The sequence below is a fragment of the Populus alba genome, chromosome 6 (assembly GCF_005239225.2).
Source record: "Populus alba chromosome 6, ASM523922v2, whole genome shotgun sequence".
NCBI lineage: Eukaryota > Viridiplantae > Streptophyta > Magnoliopsida > Malpighiales > Salicaceae > Populus > Populus alba.
Genome location: NC_133289.1, coordinates 7,980,481 through 7,999,236, shown reverse-complemented (window position 1 = coordinate 7,999,236; position 18,756 = coordinate 7,980,481). Strand labels below are relative to the sequence as shown.

The window sequence follows — 18,756 nt, the reverse complement described above, 5'->3', positions numbered from 1 at the left end:
CTTTTCCGTGCAATTCAATCTCTTGTGTCTGCAAGAAAAAAAGTGATCAATACTTGTCCAGTGTTCAGATTAAGTCGTTACTTTAATTGTTTTGATTCAATTCACTTTTTTTAAATTAAGCATCAACTAAGAACCGATTTTCTTTCTTGACACTATGAGTAACCGATACCAAACCAAACAAAACAGACAATTAACTTCAATTCCAAATTAATAAAGGATCAATTAAAAAATAAGTTATTGAAAAAAAAAAGATAATGCTTGAATCCACAATATTTCCTCTTACAGAGCACATACATAATAAAGCTATTTTATTTATTATTATATATATATATATATATATAATTAGCGTTAACACCTCTCTTTTTTTTATGATTTATTGGTATGATATATTTTTCAATTTATTTTATTAAACACAAGCATTAACTTTACAATTCTCAATTAAAAAATCTTATGGTACTAAAAACACGCCCACAACACTTACATCTTCTTCTTTTGGTTTAGAAATTAACTTGAAATCTTACCTGTGATGTAACCCCGTACTTAACTAGTGTAAAACTAAATTGTTGATAATTTCGCTGTAAAAATGATTTTCTTAAAAATTTTCAATAACATCAAGAGATTGCAACTTTACAATCGTTTTGGTTTGTATATCTCTAACAAAATTAAAGGAATTTTCTTGTTTGTGAAAATTTCATATCACTTGAAAGATTCTAGGATGAACAAAGTGGCATATATGCATAGTTGTTCAATTCATCCTGATTAGATAGAATCTAAAATTTAACGATAGTTAGGTTTTATGTTAAAATTATTGTTATTAAATTAATCAATAAAACAGTAATCCAAACTCTTTATGAATCAGTCCCCAGTTGGAGTAGACAACCCTGCATATAAGACACATCTCAAATGGCCTTGTGAGTGGACAACATATAGCCGGGAAAGGGTGATGAAAATCCATGCGTCTTCCCATTCAAGCAATTCCTTTTTCAATCCGACTTATTTTAATCGGTTAAAGTGTCAACTGAAAATAAAATATTTTAAAAAACGTGAATTTTAGCGATTTTTCTCTTAAATTTTCAATTCTAATAATTTCCCTTCTTTCCACCCCTTTTTTCTAACTAGATTATGTAAAGGGTGGTTTGAGTTTTGATTTCCTATATATCCTGCTTTCATGTCTAACCGATGTTTTGCTTGTCCTCCCAATCGCGGCGTCCAACAGCATGATCTCCCGAATCCTCCTCCCAACATTGATCACCTAAATAGCCCCCCCAAATTTGTGGTTCGGTCGGGGATGAGAGGGAGGCAGAAAGACAGCCCATCGTCCTCGTGACCCAATATGGTAGTGTCATGAGTGGCAGCTGCTTGTCATGTCTTGTTTTAGCACAGCGACATCAGCTGCCCTACCAAAAACACAAAGGTATAACTGCGGCCAACCATTCAGGCTCGGAGAGAGCAAAATGAAGGGGAAAATAGCACAAAGTGAGAGAACCATCGCCGCATTCCAAAACATATTCACATCAAGAGAAGAGGTGAAAACCATGTCCGGGAACTTGTTTCTACTAATAAAAAATGGCTACCTTTTTAAAACTTATTAATCACTACATAAAAAGAAAAAGAAGAATATACACGGCGATCCTATTTTCCTAATTCTCCTGATCTGGGCAACTATGACTGTCTGATGCTGAAAACTATCATAGTGCACTACGTGCATCATATAACTCACCAGCACAGCACCCACTAGGTGGTTACCATTAGAGCTACAGCTAATTACATAACATCACAGTGACCCTCTCTAGTTGATAAGCTCCAGTACATACCCAACCTCAACCAAGTAAAACCAGCAAAGACCTAGAGCGAGCAAGCATCAAAGGTCCAGTATTGGGTTCTTCTACTTCTGCTAGCAACTTTAAGCATAGTGCCTACTCACCATTCTGTCCATCACCTGCGCCGTGCTGCATTTGCATGCTGCTGAGCTTTACTCTCAATCCTGATCCTATCAGCATACATGGGCAGGCAAATGATCTCATAAATCTCATTCAACAACACATCCTCTGTTATATTGTCATTGATGCTTCGCATCACCTATGTTGTGCATCAGAAAGAAGCTTCATTTAGTCCACTTGAGGAATTCATCAAATGCATCAGTGTAAAATTGATATGATATTAGCATATAGGTTAAAGCATGGCAAATACATGAGACATTCATAAATAAGAATTTATATATACATCTGTACAGATATGATCGCATATAAAGGTGATAGAACAGACCTTCTTGTAGGTGTTGAAATCATTTGGTGTTGATTTATCAGTCCGGATCCGCATACAGACCCACACACGTGCCTCTGAATCCCAAGAACACTCAACTATCTTCCCAGAGTATGTAGAGGGATCTAGAGCATCTGCAAGTTTTTAAGTCTTGAGATCAAGAATGAAAAAAAAAAAAAAATGGAAAGCCAGTAAAAAAACACAAGAAAAAAGAAAAGAAGAAAAAGTTAAACATATAGCGAGCCAGGAACATGCCCGGAGGAAGAGATACAGGAATATGTGAAAAATGGATTTCAGCTCAAAGCAATAGACACCAATACAAATTGCTTGCATTAACAAGAGATACAGCAACTACCAATCTGAACGGCAAACTACCACTATCCAAAAACATAAGACCAAGTATATGATTAGCAACAGCTGGAATAGGTTATCAATTGAAATCCCAGTGTTTTCAGTATTAATGCAAGGGTTGCATATATTCATGATTTTTGATAGTAGAATGAAACACATGACATCAAAAGAAAGTTTGGAGGCATGAAAAATCACACCAACCTTTGAAGGAAACTCGGTGGCCTTCCATCAGTTTCTTTTTCCCTCGCTCGTGCAGATAAAGCAACTGATGATCATCATCATCAACCTGCAACAAATGTATTTTCACATCAGGATGAAAACATTAAATGAGAATTTCCAGTCAATAAGGTAAAGGGATGAAGATGGAAAAGCACCAAAACATCAAAGATAAACAGCTAGGTTGGTGGTAAGGTTGACAGACACACCTCAAATAGAAAGTCAACTGAGTTCATTTCAGGATATTTCCACTTCAGAAGGCCTTCATGAGTGCGAGTAACATAGGGATCATCCCAACCCTGGCACATAATATCATGAGTAATCTCTTGTTCACACCAGAATAATTACACTATAAAAGCATATGACATGACAAGTCTTTCCCTGTATGATATGTAAGAGGTGTAATGTACACAATTTTCAGGTGGTGATTGTACATGATATTTGTTAGATCATTGACCATGAGCTTCAATATTGGATAAAAATTCTAAAAATATTTTAGAACGAAAATCTCCAGTGGATGGGTTGTGCAAAAAGTTCACAAGCAATCCTAATCACCTGAAAAATAAGGCCATCTGCATCATGTGAAAGCCTTGGAATAAATTCCTTAAGGACCTTGGTAACAGTAGAAAGCAGCCAGAAATCCTTTCTTCTCACCTGGTAAACAATTCAAAAAAACATCATTAGGTAATAAGATAAAAGAGGAAAAGCATCATATATTGCAAATTCAATAAATTTTCTTCTCATACCCTGAAGGGTTCCAGGTCATATCTATAATTTGGATTTCGACTCTGGTAAATATTTTGGCGTTCAGAATTTCGGGGCTCAATCACTTCTCTTTCAAGCATCTTCCATCGTTCATGAAAGGGCCGCTGCAGAAATTTTGGATCAACGAAGCTCATAATCAGTAGACGGAACGAAGAACATTAGGGGAAAAGCATTTAATTAGATTGATGGTATACAGTATACTGTGGTATGTATTTCTGAAACAGGCACAGCATATTCATCTAAATGTATGATTCTAATTACTCAAAATACTTCAAAATATATAGCTGAAAATCAGTAAAACATAATTCAGAAGAGATCATTCCAAATAAAAACAGAAAAGGCCATTTGAGTATGATTTGCTCCTCCTTTTTACTCCTGGCAAACAAAATTAATTGCCAAACATCTGCTGATCAATTAAAAAAAGTTATCAAAGGACTAACATACAAACAGCTTTCTCCACATTCCCAGTTATTCTTCTTGTTGTTTGGTAGCTCATATTGGGGCCCACGTAGTTAATTAACCTGCTTCCTATCACTTGTTACACTTGTAGCAAATGATTAGCATCAGCACTCAAGAGATCCGACCCAATTAGTCTAGATAGGATAAAAAAAGTCTGCATTTATTTTTTTAAGCCAGTCCAAACAAAACGAAGCTTATTACAAAGCTGCAACAGGGTAAGAACTATTTCCATCAGCCAGCTTTGAAGAAAAGCTTCATGTAGCCCTGCTTAGTGCTGATTTTAATTAAAATACACAAATAGAAAAATCCTCTCCCCCTCAAATCATCCCTAAATTTCAGGCAAGTAAACCTATATCTTTATACCATATTGGATCTACAAATATCAGTGCATCTCCAAAAGTAAGCCAAAGATGGGGATGATGTTCAAGAATGCACTGACAAAAGGTTGCCACAGAAAGGTATAAATAATTAAGCATTTCTGCAAACGGCACATGAATGCACTTCATGATTGCACAATATCAATCAGGGTTGCACCACCAGGGGCAGATCCAAAGTGGGGAGATTAGTCCACATTGCCCACTGCCCCCACAAATTACACCATTTTTCATGTAGTTCACCACTAGATCAAAGATTGATTTTAGCCCTCGTTAGATAACTAAATATTGCTCCCAGCACTTGACTTAAAATACATAAATAAATAGCTCTCACAAAAAGCCTGTGATGGTGCATTGCTTTAGGGAAGAATGAAAACAAAACAATAAATGACTCTGTCTGCAGAAATAATGTTAATTTCCATAAATATCATTGTAAATCTAACCTCTATGACAGGCACTTGGTTGACTGCCATCATATCATAGATAAGGTATCTTCTCTCCTGCTTCTGTGAGTCCGGCATAGTATCAATAATCATCTCCCCATCAAGTAATGTAAAGTGGTGCATCTTATCAGCTGAACCCTTGACAAAAAAAGACACAAGGAGTCATGTCAAAGATCATCCGAACAAGATGCCAACTATAATGATGAGTCTTGAAGCGAGAAACCATCCTAGAAGAAGAAATGCATAGTTACATACTTCATTGGTGTATCTACAAGGAAATCTCATCTGTACCCTTCGGAATTTAAAATTCCTATCTATCAAAAAGCACCCATCCACTGTAATTAACATCATGTATCTTGTTCCATCAGCCTTCCATGTTGCATAATAATAACGCTGCCTTAACAGCTGTAAGTTGTCCCTGCATGCCACAAAATTGAAATCCCATTCTTATGAAGTGATACTGAGAAGAAAATTGATTAAACAGCCCATAAGCTCAAGGAGCACTGTAGCTGAATTGGAATAAACTATAATGACCCGTGAACAAAACCATGTCTATTAATTCCTAGTTTGAAAAGGGCAAAAAAGATTAAAAAAATTTGTTGAATTCAATATCAGTCTGCTGTAAAATTCAGGCTTCACTAAATTCATGGTAAAGCAACAAAAACACAAATTTCCTTGTCGCAACCACAACATAAAAAGCCATTTTGAGTTAAGCACATGGAAAGGTCTACATGGCCCACTTTTGCAGTTCCCACTGCCCACCCCCTTTAAAGAAAAGGTCAGATATCATATAGCATCAGTATCTTTAGACATTTTTCCACCATGATAGATACATATTCAAGCCACTCCAAAGTGGAAGCAAACAAAAATATATCTTATATATGAAGTGAACCGAGTTATGAATGATCGTTCATTATCTATTTCCCCTCAATATTATTCTTGCTGTAGTACATACAAGTGACAGCAACCTATTCAGTTGTTGATCGTAATGCAAGGACTTCAATTGTTCTACAACATTCTAGCTTCGCTTCTTCATTACTATAAGATTTATAGCTACCATGGAAAATTATCATATTTGATGGTCAAGTTTTTAACCTAAACCATAGGCATAGATATTAGGGTTTTATATATATATATATATATATATATATATATATATATATATCCTTGCACAACTAAATCATAGCTTAAGAACTAGCAACTTGAGGCACCTTTATTCTAAGTCGTAGAAATCCTACCTTAACAAACTGAAGCACATCCACGTAATACATATACCAAAGCATAACAAACAACACAAAATAACAATGATTGAAGAAAATGCAGTTTAACCTGCTGAGAGAAACAGGGTGTGATCCTGGGAATTGTGAATTTCCTCTTCCCTGAAATTTAAGAAAAAAGTCACTACAAACTAAAGTCTGAATGAAGACATTTCAAGTTCAGGATTTTAACAATTAAAAAGCTATGAACAACATATTTTTTCACTTGTGATCTGGACACATTCACAATCAAATTTTGAACCTTTTTTATGTGAACATAAAAAAAAAATTAATGGCATTTGTACATAAAACCTAGGAAGTGCAGGATGTGAAACAAAGAAAGCTAAAATAGAGTGAATCCCATTTCAGTCAGTTTTATTAAATTCAAAGATGACCCTAAAGGATAAATTACATGAACTTAGAAGAACCAAAGACTTATATTTCTATGCAATGATTTCGACTAAGGAATTCACCCATTTTGACTGATTGTATCCATTTGGGATAATGCTAATTTTTTTTTTTTTTAAAAAAAAGATGAAGTTTACAAAAAATGATTCTTTAGAAGTGTGGGATCAAACTAGGTATATGTAATACATGTAATCGTTATAAGTCAGCTTTCCTTTATAGATGTTTCTAAAAATGTTTTTAAAATCTGACTGAATCCAAGATAGAAATGGTTGGCTTATGTTAAAGAAAGAAAGAAAGGAATGCATAAATGTAATGTTAGGATAGTTATATGTGAAGATAAATCTAATTCGCACACCTATTACTGAGCATCTGGATAGGGATTCCAATAAAAGCCCTTATGTTTCATTCATAACTGTGAATTAAATTCAATATTGAATAAAGAAACTCAATCAAGAACAAAGAACAAAGAGTTTGAATTTAAAGAATGGTTTGGAACAAAGAAAGAAATGGAAAAACAAAAGGTTGTATGAATTCTGGAACGACATGATCAAGACAATACAAGACAATACATTTTTGCATACATGTAACTGGAGGAGTAAAACAACAAGAGTGCCACACCAAATCTAAGATATCACAAATAAACGAGCAGCAGCATACAACAAAGCTTGAACAGAGGCAAAGAAATATTACATTCAACTTAAGTGCTTGGTAGCAAAACTGCCGCAGAGCATCCAGCTGGTCATTAGGTATTTCATCCCCCAGAACATCGTCATTTGTCATTATGACAGCCATCTCATGATTGCCCTGAAATGACAAAAGGCATGCGCAAAATCTAAACAAACAGGACACTGCAATTTTCTACGGAAATTTAAGCTAAATGAGAGGCATTACTTCTGAATTCATGAAGCAAAAGAAAAAGGAAAGGACATGAATCCCCTATCAACTTATTATAGCAATAAACTACCACCACAAATTTCATTTCAAAAATTATCTAGATCACATTTTACAGCTGGAAACATTTATGTTTGACTTATAAAGGAAGAATAACACCAACAGAAAACTAAAAATAATTAACAACAAAGCTTTCAACCTAAACTCAGCATCGGTCTCTTGCTAGTATGAAGTTAGTATAGAGCAAGAACATCCACTTCACAGCTTCCTAAACAGAATAACTGAGCTTTCTTAAGAAAAAAAAAATTGAATAAAAAAGAACTCTTTTAAAAAATTATGATCATCCTTGCTATTTAGATCCAGAACATACAGAAAACCACATGGAAAAATTATGGGAAATAGTTCAATAACATGTACCATTGCCATTTCTTAACTTTAAGCATGCAAAAAAGAATAACATGTACTCACCTATCATCAGGCACCCATTATGTTATTGATGTAAAAAAAAAAAACCCATCAAACTAGTACCTTCTAACTATAAAAGCACTACATTTTAAAATGTTCACTAGATTCAAGAGTCCTTTGGGCAGGCATAAAAGCTATCCTCCGTTAAAACACATGAAGTAAAGAAAAAGATCCCCATGCAACTTGAAACCTAAGACATGTCATTTAACTCTAAAATGCTAGTAAGACTCAAGCAAAGCAAGAAAAAATATTCCACAGCACAGAGGCTTTGGAGTCACTTTCACATATTAGGATACTCACTAAGGCCCTTTTTTCCCTGACTTGTTACCAACTCCAAATGAGAGTTTGAAACTGACATGTAGTCAAGTACAATTGAGCAATTACCAACAATACATCTGTCACTATGTCTGCTGCCGCATTTTTCTTTGTGGGCCTAAATAATAATAGTTCTCCTAATGCTGAAGTCAATAGTTCCAAAATCAGTTCTCAGGTAGAAACAGCAACATACATGCAAAGCAACTCTCCACAACAACAACAGTTTATATCATGCCACCACAAAAAATATGACAACTAGATGTTACATCAAAGAATTTGCATACATGCACGCTAGTAGCTGAACCTCCACCATCATCATCATCATCAGGCACTGCCTCACCATTGAGATCAAATTCAGAAGACCTCTTCCACTCTGGAGTTGGTGGGCAAACAACCGTGTTTGGCCTTCTTTCATGATAGAATGAGTACAAGGCATCAATATAATCTGGCTTGTATATTCCTGGAGGACGTGCTTCAGCAAATATTTCTATTGCCTGTGCAATTAGCAAAAGAAATTTCAAAACAATGACTTGTAGAATAAAACCAATTGAGATACATGTTAAAGGAGACATTGGAAACTTACCTGAGTGACAGACATTGGTTGTGAACGCATTAAATAATGAGCTATCATATATCCTGTACGATTATGTCCATGTGTACAATGAACAAGAATATACTTCTTTGTATGTTTCTGACGCAAGAGGAATTGCATGACCTGAAAAAATGATGTACATGCAGGACTGTTGAGTACAATATTACACTCATTCAACATTATGTGTTTAGGTATGAATGGTTCCTGAGATAAGGATATGCTGCCTTCACATGGATCACTAAATACCCCAGTTCACTGGGGTATTGTTGATTCTGTTTGGTTGGGAAGGGAGGGAGAGGGTGATGGTTTGACTTGGTGACAAGAAAGAATCACAATCAACCATTGCTTGCAACATATGCACATATGGACATATGAGGCATAGGCATGCAAGCACACACATGCACATGGCATGTTCACAAGCAAACTTGTGCTCACATATGAGCTTCTTGGTTCATATATGATGCTCTATCCTGGCATTGTGTTCAAAACAGTGATAGCTTAATAGCATAAAAGAGACATAAAACCTTAAAAAACTACCATGAAACCAAGCTAATGACCTGTGCAGCACACAAATTTTGGGAAAAAAAACATATATGCTACAAGAAGGTCTGAGGGAGGAAAAAACATAAAAAAAAACCTGAGAAGGTATTGTAAAAGAAGCATACCTCATAAACAAAGGTATTTACAGCTGTATTCTCTGGTACAGCATCACGCCCCTTGCAATATATCTGGAAAATCAAAGAAAAGAAGTTGATAATCAGGTGAGCAACTCTACAATAAAATTAGAGACCGAAGAAAATTAATATTGTCATTGCCAATTCACCTTGACATGCTTGATACCTTCTTTCTTCAAATCTACTGTTGAATAGTAGCGAGTAGTATTTGTCAAATCAATCACCAGACCAAGCTGAAAAATCAGTTGATAAACTTAGAATTATTCAAGATAATATTCTTTTTTCCTGCAGAGAAGAATTTATACTTCATTACTCCTTATGGTAGCAAATTACAAATATTGCAACCTCAATTGTGTAGCAACATAACCCTGCTAAATTGTGGAACATTTCCTCTAATTTGGCTCTATAGATAGATGATACAGATGATTCAGAAAATGCCAGGTTATTGAGAAATTAATTGCGTGGTCATGACTAGTTTTCCCACTGATAGTAGAAGAGATTTACTAGGAAGCAAAGGAGGTAAAAATGACTTTTAAGTTCAAAGTACTTACTTTCCTTCCTAAAACTCTTTGTTGATGAATGACTTGTTTAAAGGAGTATCTTTGACCAGGAGGAATGCAGTCATTGTAGGCTTCACCGAGTGGAACCTTAGAAGGAACAATACAATTTATTTCCTGGCCAAATGCAGGACAGTCCAGCCAGCCTGCAGTTATGGATAGCAAATTATTGAATGAAAGTAATGATACCTAACATGAAACAAACAGTGTCCTTAAGCTAAGGAAAGCATATGAAAAACTGCAGAAACATAGACTAATCAAATGCTTAGAGATATAGTGAAGGGTTAAAAGGATAAAGGAAGAAGACCACAGCTCAGAGAACCATTCAATAATATCTTTTTATTCTCTTTTCCCCCCTTCTCTGAGTTCTTAAGCTAACAAAGACAATATCCAATCCTCCCCTACTGCAGCTTTGCAATGAGGAATACTACCATGCCAAATACCCATCAGCAGAACCATTCACTAGTATCAACAATACAAGAAGACAACTAGTTTTCTAATATTTGTGGCTAAAAATATGTTTTATTGACAAAGGGTCCTCAGCCAAGGGAATCACCACAGTAATATAAGAGAAAACTATGACCGACTTCCAGGGAATAGCTCATAAGCATAAACATCTCCAGTACACTTAATTCATTAATTTTGGGTTTTGAGAAATCAATGTCTGTAGTAGTAATAAAAAAAAAAAGCACAGCAGGGTCTTGTTATTACCTTGGTAATGTAGGATGGGAATAGATGGTAAGGGAGGAGATACAGAAAGAAACGTAAGTGATAAATCAGAGCAGGAAGAAAATGTCAAGTTCTTTCAATAGTCAACAGCTAATTGTCAATCACTAAATAAGTTCAGTTTAAACATAGGATGTGCTCTTATATGGATGCCAAAACTAAACCAAATAGAAATAAGAATTCCTGAAGGGGAAAATCGACGCAACCAATACTGAATAGGAAAAAAATGAATTCTTGAATCAATACTACTGTGATAGGAAATAAAGCCAAACTCCTAAGTAAATAATATGCCTATCATCTAAGATTCTAAACAACCATGTAACTAAAGAGCAATCTTACAAATGTTGCATGTAAACCACCTTCTTGCTAAACATTTTGGACATCAAAATTGGTGAAGAGCTAATGATTAAGCTCTCCGAGACTCTCATCCTGCGGCCAATCCCAAACAATGGAGGAATAGTTGTGGTGGCCTAAAGGTGCCCACAAATACCCCACTGCTTATAAAATATCAAAAGAAAAATGACATTTGTTTCATAGCCCTTTTTTCATTTTCAGTAGCAAGCCAGATCCACCAGGTTACGAATTTAACCATCAAACAATCCAACAATAGATTGATATTCAGAAATGTAGTGAGGCAGTATCATGCACCTCTAACAGATAACTAATTCCATAGAACAATGGTTTCTGTAAACACCATTTAAAACCATCATAATGCAAGCCACATAAACCATTTCTGCATAGAGCAATTAGACAAGAAACTTACCAGGAGGAAGTTTGCTTTTATCATATGATTTATGGTGTTTAGATGGAAAGAATTGATCGTGCACTGGTTGCTGAGACACATGTACAGGTCTGTCATCCGAGCATTCATTTCTCAAACGCTTACGTCTTTCTTCACGTTCCTAATCAAGATGAACATAAGATCAACAACCATGCATGTAAATGGAAGACAAACAAATGCCCCAATGCCATTATATTAATCATCAAAAAAACATAAAAGGAAAAAAGAGAACCCAGATGTGGGAATGAGCAAGGGAGGGAAACATACTGTCATCTTACACACAAGTCCACAAAATATGTTGGTACTCAAAATATTTAACCCCAATCAAATAGAGAGTGCCTATGCTTCAGTATTCAAAAACTTCAAGGCATTCCATTTCACAGCACTAAAGATAGTAATGACAACATGTTAGTTGAAGGGAAGTTTTGTGTGCACTCTATAGCTACAGAATAGTCATTATTTTCCTTTGGGACTCGATGATCACAAACAAGTCTTTAATTGTTAAGTTTACTAGCTTTACACTCTTCTCTCCATCTGCCAAGCTTTAAGATTAAACAGCCATTATATCCATAATGAAGCTAAATTTCCACACCTTTGTTCCTAATGTGCTTGCATAATTGCATTTGTATATTAACCAGGAAAAAGTGATAAATTGATGACATTATAAGATCCTCATCCTCAAGTTCCTGCAACTGTTAAAGACTTCCAACAACTGAAGCAGAAAAGTAATACATCCTATGGCACAAACCCAATATGATTTATAACTTCGTAAAATCTTAAAATGATCTCCAGATTCAATCAAAATACTTTATCTAGTTGCTATAATATAACAAATTGGGGCCCAATGCCAAAGTTCCATGCGGCGATGGCAACTTCAAATCCTGTTTCCTGATAAAATATAGCAGCCACAAGGTTGGAATGACTGTTCAGATTACTGAATGATTCTTTACATATAACCAAACCACTTAGGAGTCATAAAAAGAGCCGTCATGTAAAAAAACCAGATACAAACATCACAGCAATATATTTCATTCTTCCAGAATAGCAAAGCTCTGATAAATCTTTCCTGATTATTATCATTCACCAAAGTAACGCCATAATTTGGAACAAAAGTCGATTCTTCTAATGCAAAATACTGGAAACAGAAAGCAAGAATAGAATTAGAAATACCCTGCGGGCAGTTTCGACAGCAGACTCTGACCGTTCACCAGCAGCACTGTATTCTTCTACTTGCCCTTCAGAATTATCTTCGTCGCCTTCAGGTACCGGCGACACATTTAAATCCATGGTAACAACCATTCAACATTTACCAGCATGAAAAATATCAAATTCTCTTCTTATAACAGCAGCACCTACTGTTGCAAAACCAAATTAACATATTAAATCACCAATTAAACTAAGTATCAAGTTTTGAGGTTGACCAAAAATCTAATAAAAAAAAGTACCTAACTACTTTTGAGTAATTATAATTTTTTTTTTCTAAACCAGCTGATTGCACCCTAAATAATAAAATCAGAGAGTGGAAAGGATTTGTAGAAAGGGAGAAGTGAAGAAGAGTTCAGAACCTCACCATTATCAAGAAATCGAGGATAAATCAGGGTCTAAAGAACTAGACAGTGCAGGTTAAGTAGGTGTGGCACAGAGTCTCGGCCGATGAAAACCCTAGAATTATGGAGCGGGAGTTGTATGCGTACGTTTCCGCTTGAAATCTTTTTTGGGTTCGAAACCCTAGAGAGAAAGAGAGGGGTGGGTTTGTTGGCTTAGAGAGAGACAGGGCGAAGTGAAGATGTGTTTGTTTTTCTCTCTCTTTTTTTTATTTAATTATCAAACCCATGTCGAGGGAGACATCAGAGAGAGAGAGAGAGAGAGAGAGAGAGAGAGAGAGAGACGAAATTCACGAATCGGAGCTAAAGTATTCAAGGGGATAAATCAATAGAAAAATACTGGGATTATTTTATTATTCAGCAGTGCTTAAATGGAAAAACACAAAACTTATATATTAATTATTAATATTAATTAACAAATGAAAGGATTGCCACACTCATGAAATAGTGTTTTTTATTATTTAGGTTTTTTTTTAATTTTACCCTTTAATAACATATTTTTTTAATTTAATTTGTTTTACTTTCATTTTTTAATATTATGTTATTTTAAAAAGTATATTTTATAATTTTTCTTAATTTATTTTATGTAGTTATTTTAATCTCATAATTTTAATTTTTTTTTAATTTCAATGTTTAGCATTGAAAATATTAGAAATAGAGCTTAATAAAAATTTTTATTTGATTTTTACGAAGTTAGCCTTGGTCAACTTGAATTGGTATTTTTTTTGTTTTTTTTCCTATCTTATCTTTCAACTCTATTTTTCAATGTTGGATTGGTTAGAAATTAAGTTTTTTTTTTTTTATTTTTTTTTTTTTCTATGATATTATTATAATCACATGATCTGAACTGTGGGTTTAGCAAATTAACTCAGGTTGACTTTGATAGTTTTTTTGTTGTTTTTTTAATTTAATATTTTTTTCAATTATGTCCTTCAACATTGGGTTAATCATGAATTAACCTTTATAATTTATTTTGATTTATTTTCTACAAAGTTATCGTGGTCTCATTACATGGGTTGTAGATTTAACTGATTAATCTAAGTCAATTCAATATATCATCATTTCAGTATTTGAAAAAAAAAATGTCATCCAATATGTGATTGTATCAATATTTAAAACAAATGTTGTCCAACATGCATTATATTTTGAGTTCATTATTAATTTTTTTATTAGAAAACATGTTAGCAACGCTTTTATTATTTTTATGTTAAAAAAATTGATCTGACCTACAACATAACGCACAAACCAATAATCTAGTAAAGAAACTAAATACAAGATATACATTCATTATAGAAACGACATTCTTGTGATTTTGTAAAACTCTTTGTCTTTTCTTTTTTTCTTACATGTTTGCATAGTTGTGTTGTTATTTATTTATCTTTTCTTAACTTAAGTTTCATCCACATTAGTGTAAGAGAATTACTAATGTTGTGACATGTTTTCTATTTTTTTTCTTTTCTCCTAATAGCCACCATCTTTGTTCTTATCTTGGAAGATAGTAGAAGTTTACTTTGATCAAATTTTATATACTTATGGTTCTTTTTCCACATAAATAATAAAAAACTCAAACAAAAAAAAACATCTTTCAAATTTAATCTTAATTTCAAGTTTCAAATATATGGATTCACAATTAAAGGCAACCAACATTGGTATCATCAATGGTTGTTATTAAATTGTACCAAATCCATCATATAACATAACCCACGTTTTACAGCCTCTCTATAGATTTAGTTAACATAACCTTGGATGGAGAAATAGGTTGATAGTTATGTTTGTTTGTCTCATGCTTTTCACCTCTTTTGATTTTATTTTTCTTTATTTTTTTATGTTTTGGGATTTTCTTAGCCTTTATATGGTTCCACATAATCTATTATTTTCCTCTTCTTTTTTCCACCTTCTTACCATTAACAAAAAGAAACAATTTGCTCGTGAATTTTATGTTTCTTTAGGTGGGATGTGTTGGTAGATAGATATGATATTTTGTTTAGGTTTTTGGCATGGTGGTGGTCCTCTACAAACAATTATTTTAATTCATTAAAGCTCTCATATCAAATTAAAATAGGTGTTTTTATAAAATCTCAAATATAATTATTATTTTCTTATTCCTTAACCTTTAAAATAAAGGTTTTTTTTTACATGGATTTGGTATTCTTCTTCTGATTTGGTTTGCCCTAAAGGATGGTTCTAACATAGATTCATAAGACATGGTTGCTCAGTTATTCCATATGGTTGTTGGTTTTTCAATTTAAGTTGTGTTGGTCTTTGAAATGGAAGTTTCTAGAATTTTGCTTAAGCCAATTTTGATTGTGTGCTCTTACTCTAAATTTGTTTGCTTTTTAACCCAATAAAGTTTGCTATAAAAATCTATGCTTGCTAATTTCTGAATATCTCATGATTTTCATTATCATGTCTTGCTTCTTTTAGTAATTATAAGAATTGTGTTGTAGTACTTAAATGCTCTTAAATATGACTTTTTTCATCATATTTGCTTCATGCTTTGGTTTAAAAGCTTAATCACGTTATGACTATATGTCTAACATCTTTTACCACATTATTCATCATTATTCAAACCCTTACCCCAAAATTAATAATAAAAATGAAAAGGAGACCTACACATGTAAAACTCAATAAAACATTATAACAAATCCCTGATATGATGAGAATGTTAGCTTTAACCAAATTATTATAATGTATGAACACACATGTAAGCAATTTTGGTTTACAAGTTGAACATCTCATTCTTATCTTTAAAAACACTGAAAAAAAGTAGATTTGAGGAAACAAAATCTACCAATATATTTATATCAAAATGGTTGGACATGGCATAAAGTTTTTTTTATTGCTTTTGGATAAAACTAATTACAATATTAGGTATAATTCTTTTTAACTGGGTTCAAATTTACTAGTTTTGCCCATGTTTGAAAATGTTTTCTTCACAACATCTATGTCTTTATATTCAGGTGACCATTTGCTTTTTACTTCTCTAATAAGTGGTATAATCTTTTTTTCAACATTAAATCCCTAAGTTGGAATTCTCTAATACATACCATTTTATTATAAGCCTTGGCAATCTTTTTTGATAAAACAAACCACGATAAAAGGTAATCAATCTTTTTCTACTAATCAGATTCAATTATTCATACCGAACCCTAACCTATTTTGATTCATCATGTGATGCTTCTTTCGATATCCTCAAATATGATATTTCAACCTCTAAAGGTAAAATTGCTTTCATCCTGTGAGTTAAAGAATACGAGGTTGCTCTCGTGGATGTCTTTACTATTGTTTGGTAGGCTAATAAAGTATAAGGAAGTGTTTATGCCATTCTTTATGGGTAATCACTATCTTTTCAATTATTTTATTGATGTTTTTGTTATTTGTTTCTACTGTATCATTCATCTTAGAATGACAAGAAGAGGAATTCAAGTTTCTCACCTTCTAACAGGTGCATAAATTTAAAATCATCTTACCATTAGATTTTTAGCATTACCAGTGATGATGGTTGATGGAGCACCGTATCGATAAATGATGTTATTCTTTATTAATTAACTAACCACTCGTTGAGTAATATTGTTGTAAGAATATGCTTTTATCCACTTGGTAAAGTAGTCAATGATCATTAAAATGAAACAGTGATCATTGTTAGCCTTTGGATTGATAGGACTAATCATGTTTAGCCTCTATATTAAGAAAGGTTATAGTGACACCATATTACACATTGGCATAGGTAAAGCATTGATTTTATCATAATACACTTGACATTTGTGGCATTTATAAGCATGTTTGATACAATCATTTTATATAGTTATCCAAAAGTAACCATTTTTATATTTATCATGCCATCATATGCCTATTAGTATCCGTGGTATAAACACCTTCATGAATTTCTTTTATTACTTTATTTTCCCTTGCTTTATCTAAATATCTAAGAAAAGTATTATTAAACCTTTTTTTGTACAAAATCCCTCCATCTAAGTAGAAATTTATGGCTAACCAGCTCATAGTTTTCATATATATCCTAGTAGCTTTATCAGGATATTCTTGATTCTTAAGGAAATTTTTTATATCATGATACTAAGGTTCCTCCTTTGTTTCCTTATCAATGTGGAAGCAATCAATAACTAGAAAATTCTTTAATTCAATGCAAAAAAATTATACTTGAACCTCCATCATCAAGTTGAGCCATCAAAGCTACAGTTATGAAGCATTTTACAAACTAATTATTTGCCTTCCTCAAGTGTATGAACTCAATTTCTTCAAATTACTCTTCTAATTTGGTGAGGTATTTATGGTAAAAAAACTAGCCCTTCTTCTTTAGTTTTTCATTCACCTTTAACTTAATATATAATTAGAATGGAATCATCATACATGTTTAACTTCTTCACTTTCAACTTCTAAGTCATTTATAACCCCTAATACATTCTTCATATATAGTTATGTTGTTAATGTAAATGATTATAGCTTGATTGCAACTAGATACTGTTTTTTTATCAAGAGAGATGATGATTGCTCTAATACTATTTTTAGATACACTAACAGTTTCATTGAAATACATTGTTTAAAAATCACTTTTAACCCTTGTTAGGTTTTAACACTAAAATATCTTTAACATTAATTCAAAATTCAATGGCTTGTAATCATCAACCGTATTATATACTAAGTGATCAATAATAACATTTCATTTCTTTCCAAATTATATAAGCAATAGTGTATTCAGTTAAAGACACCTGCCAACATACAAATCTATTGGATAAATAAGATTTTTCAATAAGGTATTTCATGGTGTAATAAAATATATGTTGCCTGAGACACTTTGTACACCACATCAAAGCACAATAAGTCTTCTTTACAACATTATATCAGGATTCACGTTTAGTAAACTTTTTGCTCAAATAGTAAATGACTTGCTTTTTTCTTTTAGAATCATTGTTCTGACTTAACATGCAACCCACATCATTATTTATAACTATTAAGTATAAAATTAGGTCTTTTTGGTATGATTGGTACCAATACCAGTGGCTTCTATAAGTACTATTTTATCTTCTCAAAAGCTTTTTAACATTTCTTATCCCAAGTCCCAAGGTTTTTCTTGTAAAGTAATCAGAAAATTGGCTCATATATAGCAATAAGTTATGAAATAAACCTAGCAATATAATTAAACATTTCAAGGAAACTTCAAACCGCCTTCTCTATAGTAGGAGCGAACAAAACTTAGATATCTTTAATCTTTTCTAGATATATTTTATTTCTTTTTTCTCTTACTATAAATTCTAATAACTTCCAAGATTTGACTACAAATGAACACTTGGCTAGATTGAGCCTTAACTTGTACCTCCTTAGTCTTTTAAACAATTTACTTAACACTTGCGAGTGATCTTAATCCTTTATTGATTTGGCAATCATTTATTGCCTTTTAGTATATAGCCCTGACATTCTTTAATACAAATGACATAACTTTGTTGCAAAATGTTCCCCAATAAGTAATTAAGGTCATTTTTTTTATTTATCCTCTACCATTTTTATTTGGTTATAGCGATAAAACCAATTCATAAAGGATTATGTTGCACTTTTATCCATATTGTCTACCAAGATATTTATGTATCGTAGCAAGAAATCA

The 18,756-nt window shown here is 33.0% G+C and overlaps 1 protein-coding gene across 2 annotated transcripts; it reads right to left on the bottom strand.

Annotated features, from left to right (window-relative positions):
* Window positions 1-1,477: 1,477 nt before the first annotated feature.
* Window positions 1,478-13,424, bottom strand: LOC118048390 (uncharacterized). 2 transcript variants are annotated; one of them, XM_035058044.2, is made up of 18 exons: window positions 13,106-13,424; window positions 12,706-12,890; window positions 11,518-11,656; window positions 10,023-10,174; window positions 9,621-9,704; window positions 9,463-9,525; window positions 8,789-8,920; window positions 8,490-8,699; window positions 7,225-7,338; window positions 6,200-6,249; window positions 5,126-5,288; window positions 4,871-5,008; window positions 3,576-3,698; window positions 3,385-3,483; window positions 3,039-3,128; window positions 2,815-2,899; window positions 2,266-2,396; window positions 1,478-2,079 (listed from the first exon to the last, which is right to left on the bottom strand). In XM_035058044.2, the coding sequence occupies exons 2-18, from the start codon at window positions 12,832-12,834 to the stop codon at window positions 1,936-1,938; spliced, it is 2,046 nt and encodes a 681-aa protein (XP_034913935.1). In that variant the 5' UTR covers window positions 12,835-12,890; window positions 13,106-13,424; the 3' UTR covers window positions 1,478-1,935. The 2 variants fall into 2 exon arrangements, with proteins under 2 accessions (XP_034913935.1, XP_034913937.1); XM_035058046.2 differs by having other exon boundaries at window positions 12,706-12,887.
* Between the last annotated feature and the right edge of the window lie 5,332 nt (window positions 13,425-18,756).

Excerpts from the sequence above, each read along its gene's own strand:
- LOC118048390 (XM_035058044.2), bottom strand. The coding sequence starts at position 12,834 with ATGGTTGTTACCATGGATTTAAATGTGTCGCCGGTACCTGAAGGCGAC. Across the intron at positions 6,250-7,224 it reads ACCAAGCACTTAAGTTGAAT|GGAAGAGGAAATTCACAATT; the intron begins GTAATATTTCTT and ends CTTAAATTTCAG. Across the intron at positions 2,900-3,038 it reads CAGTTGACTTTCTATTTGAG|GTTGATGATGATGATCATCA; the intron begins GTGTGTCTGTCA and ends CATTTGTTGCAG.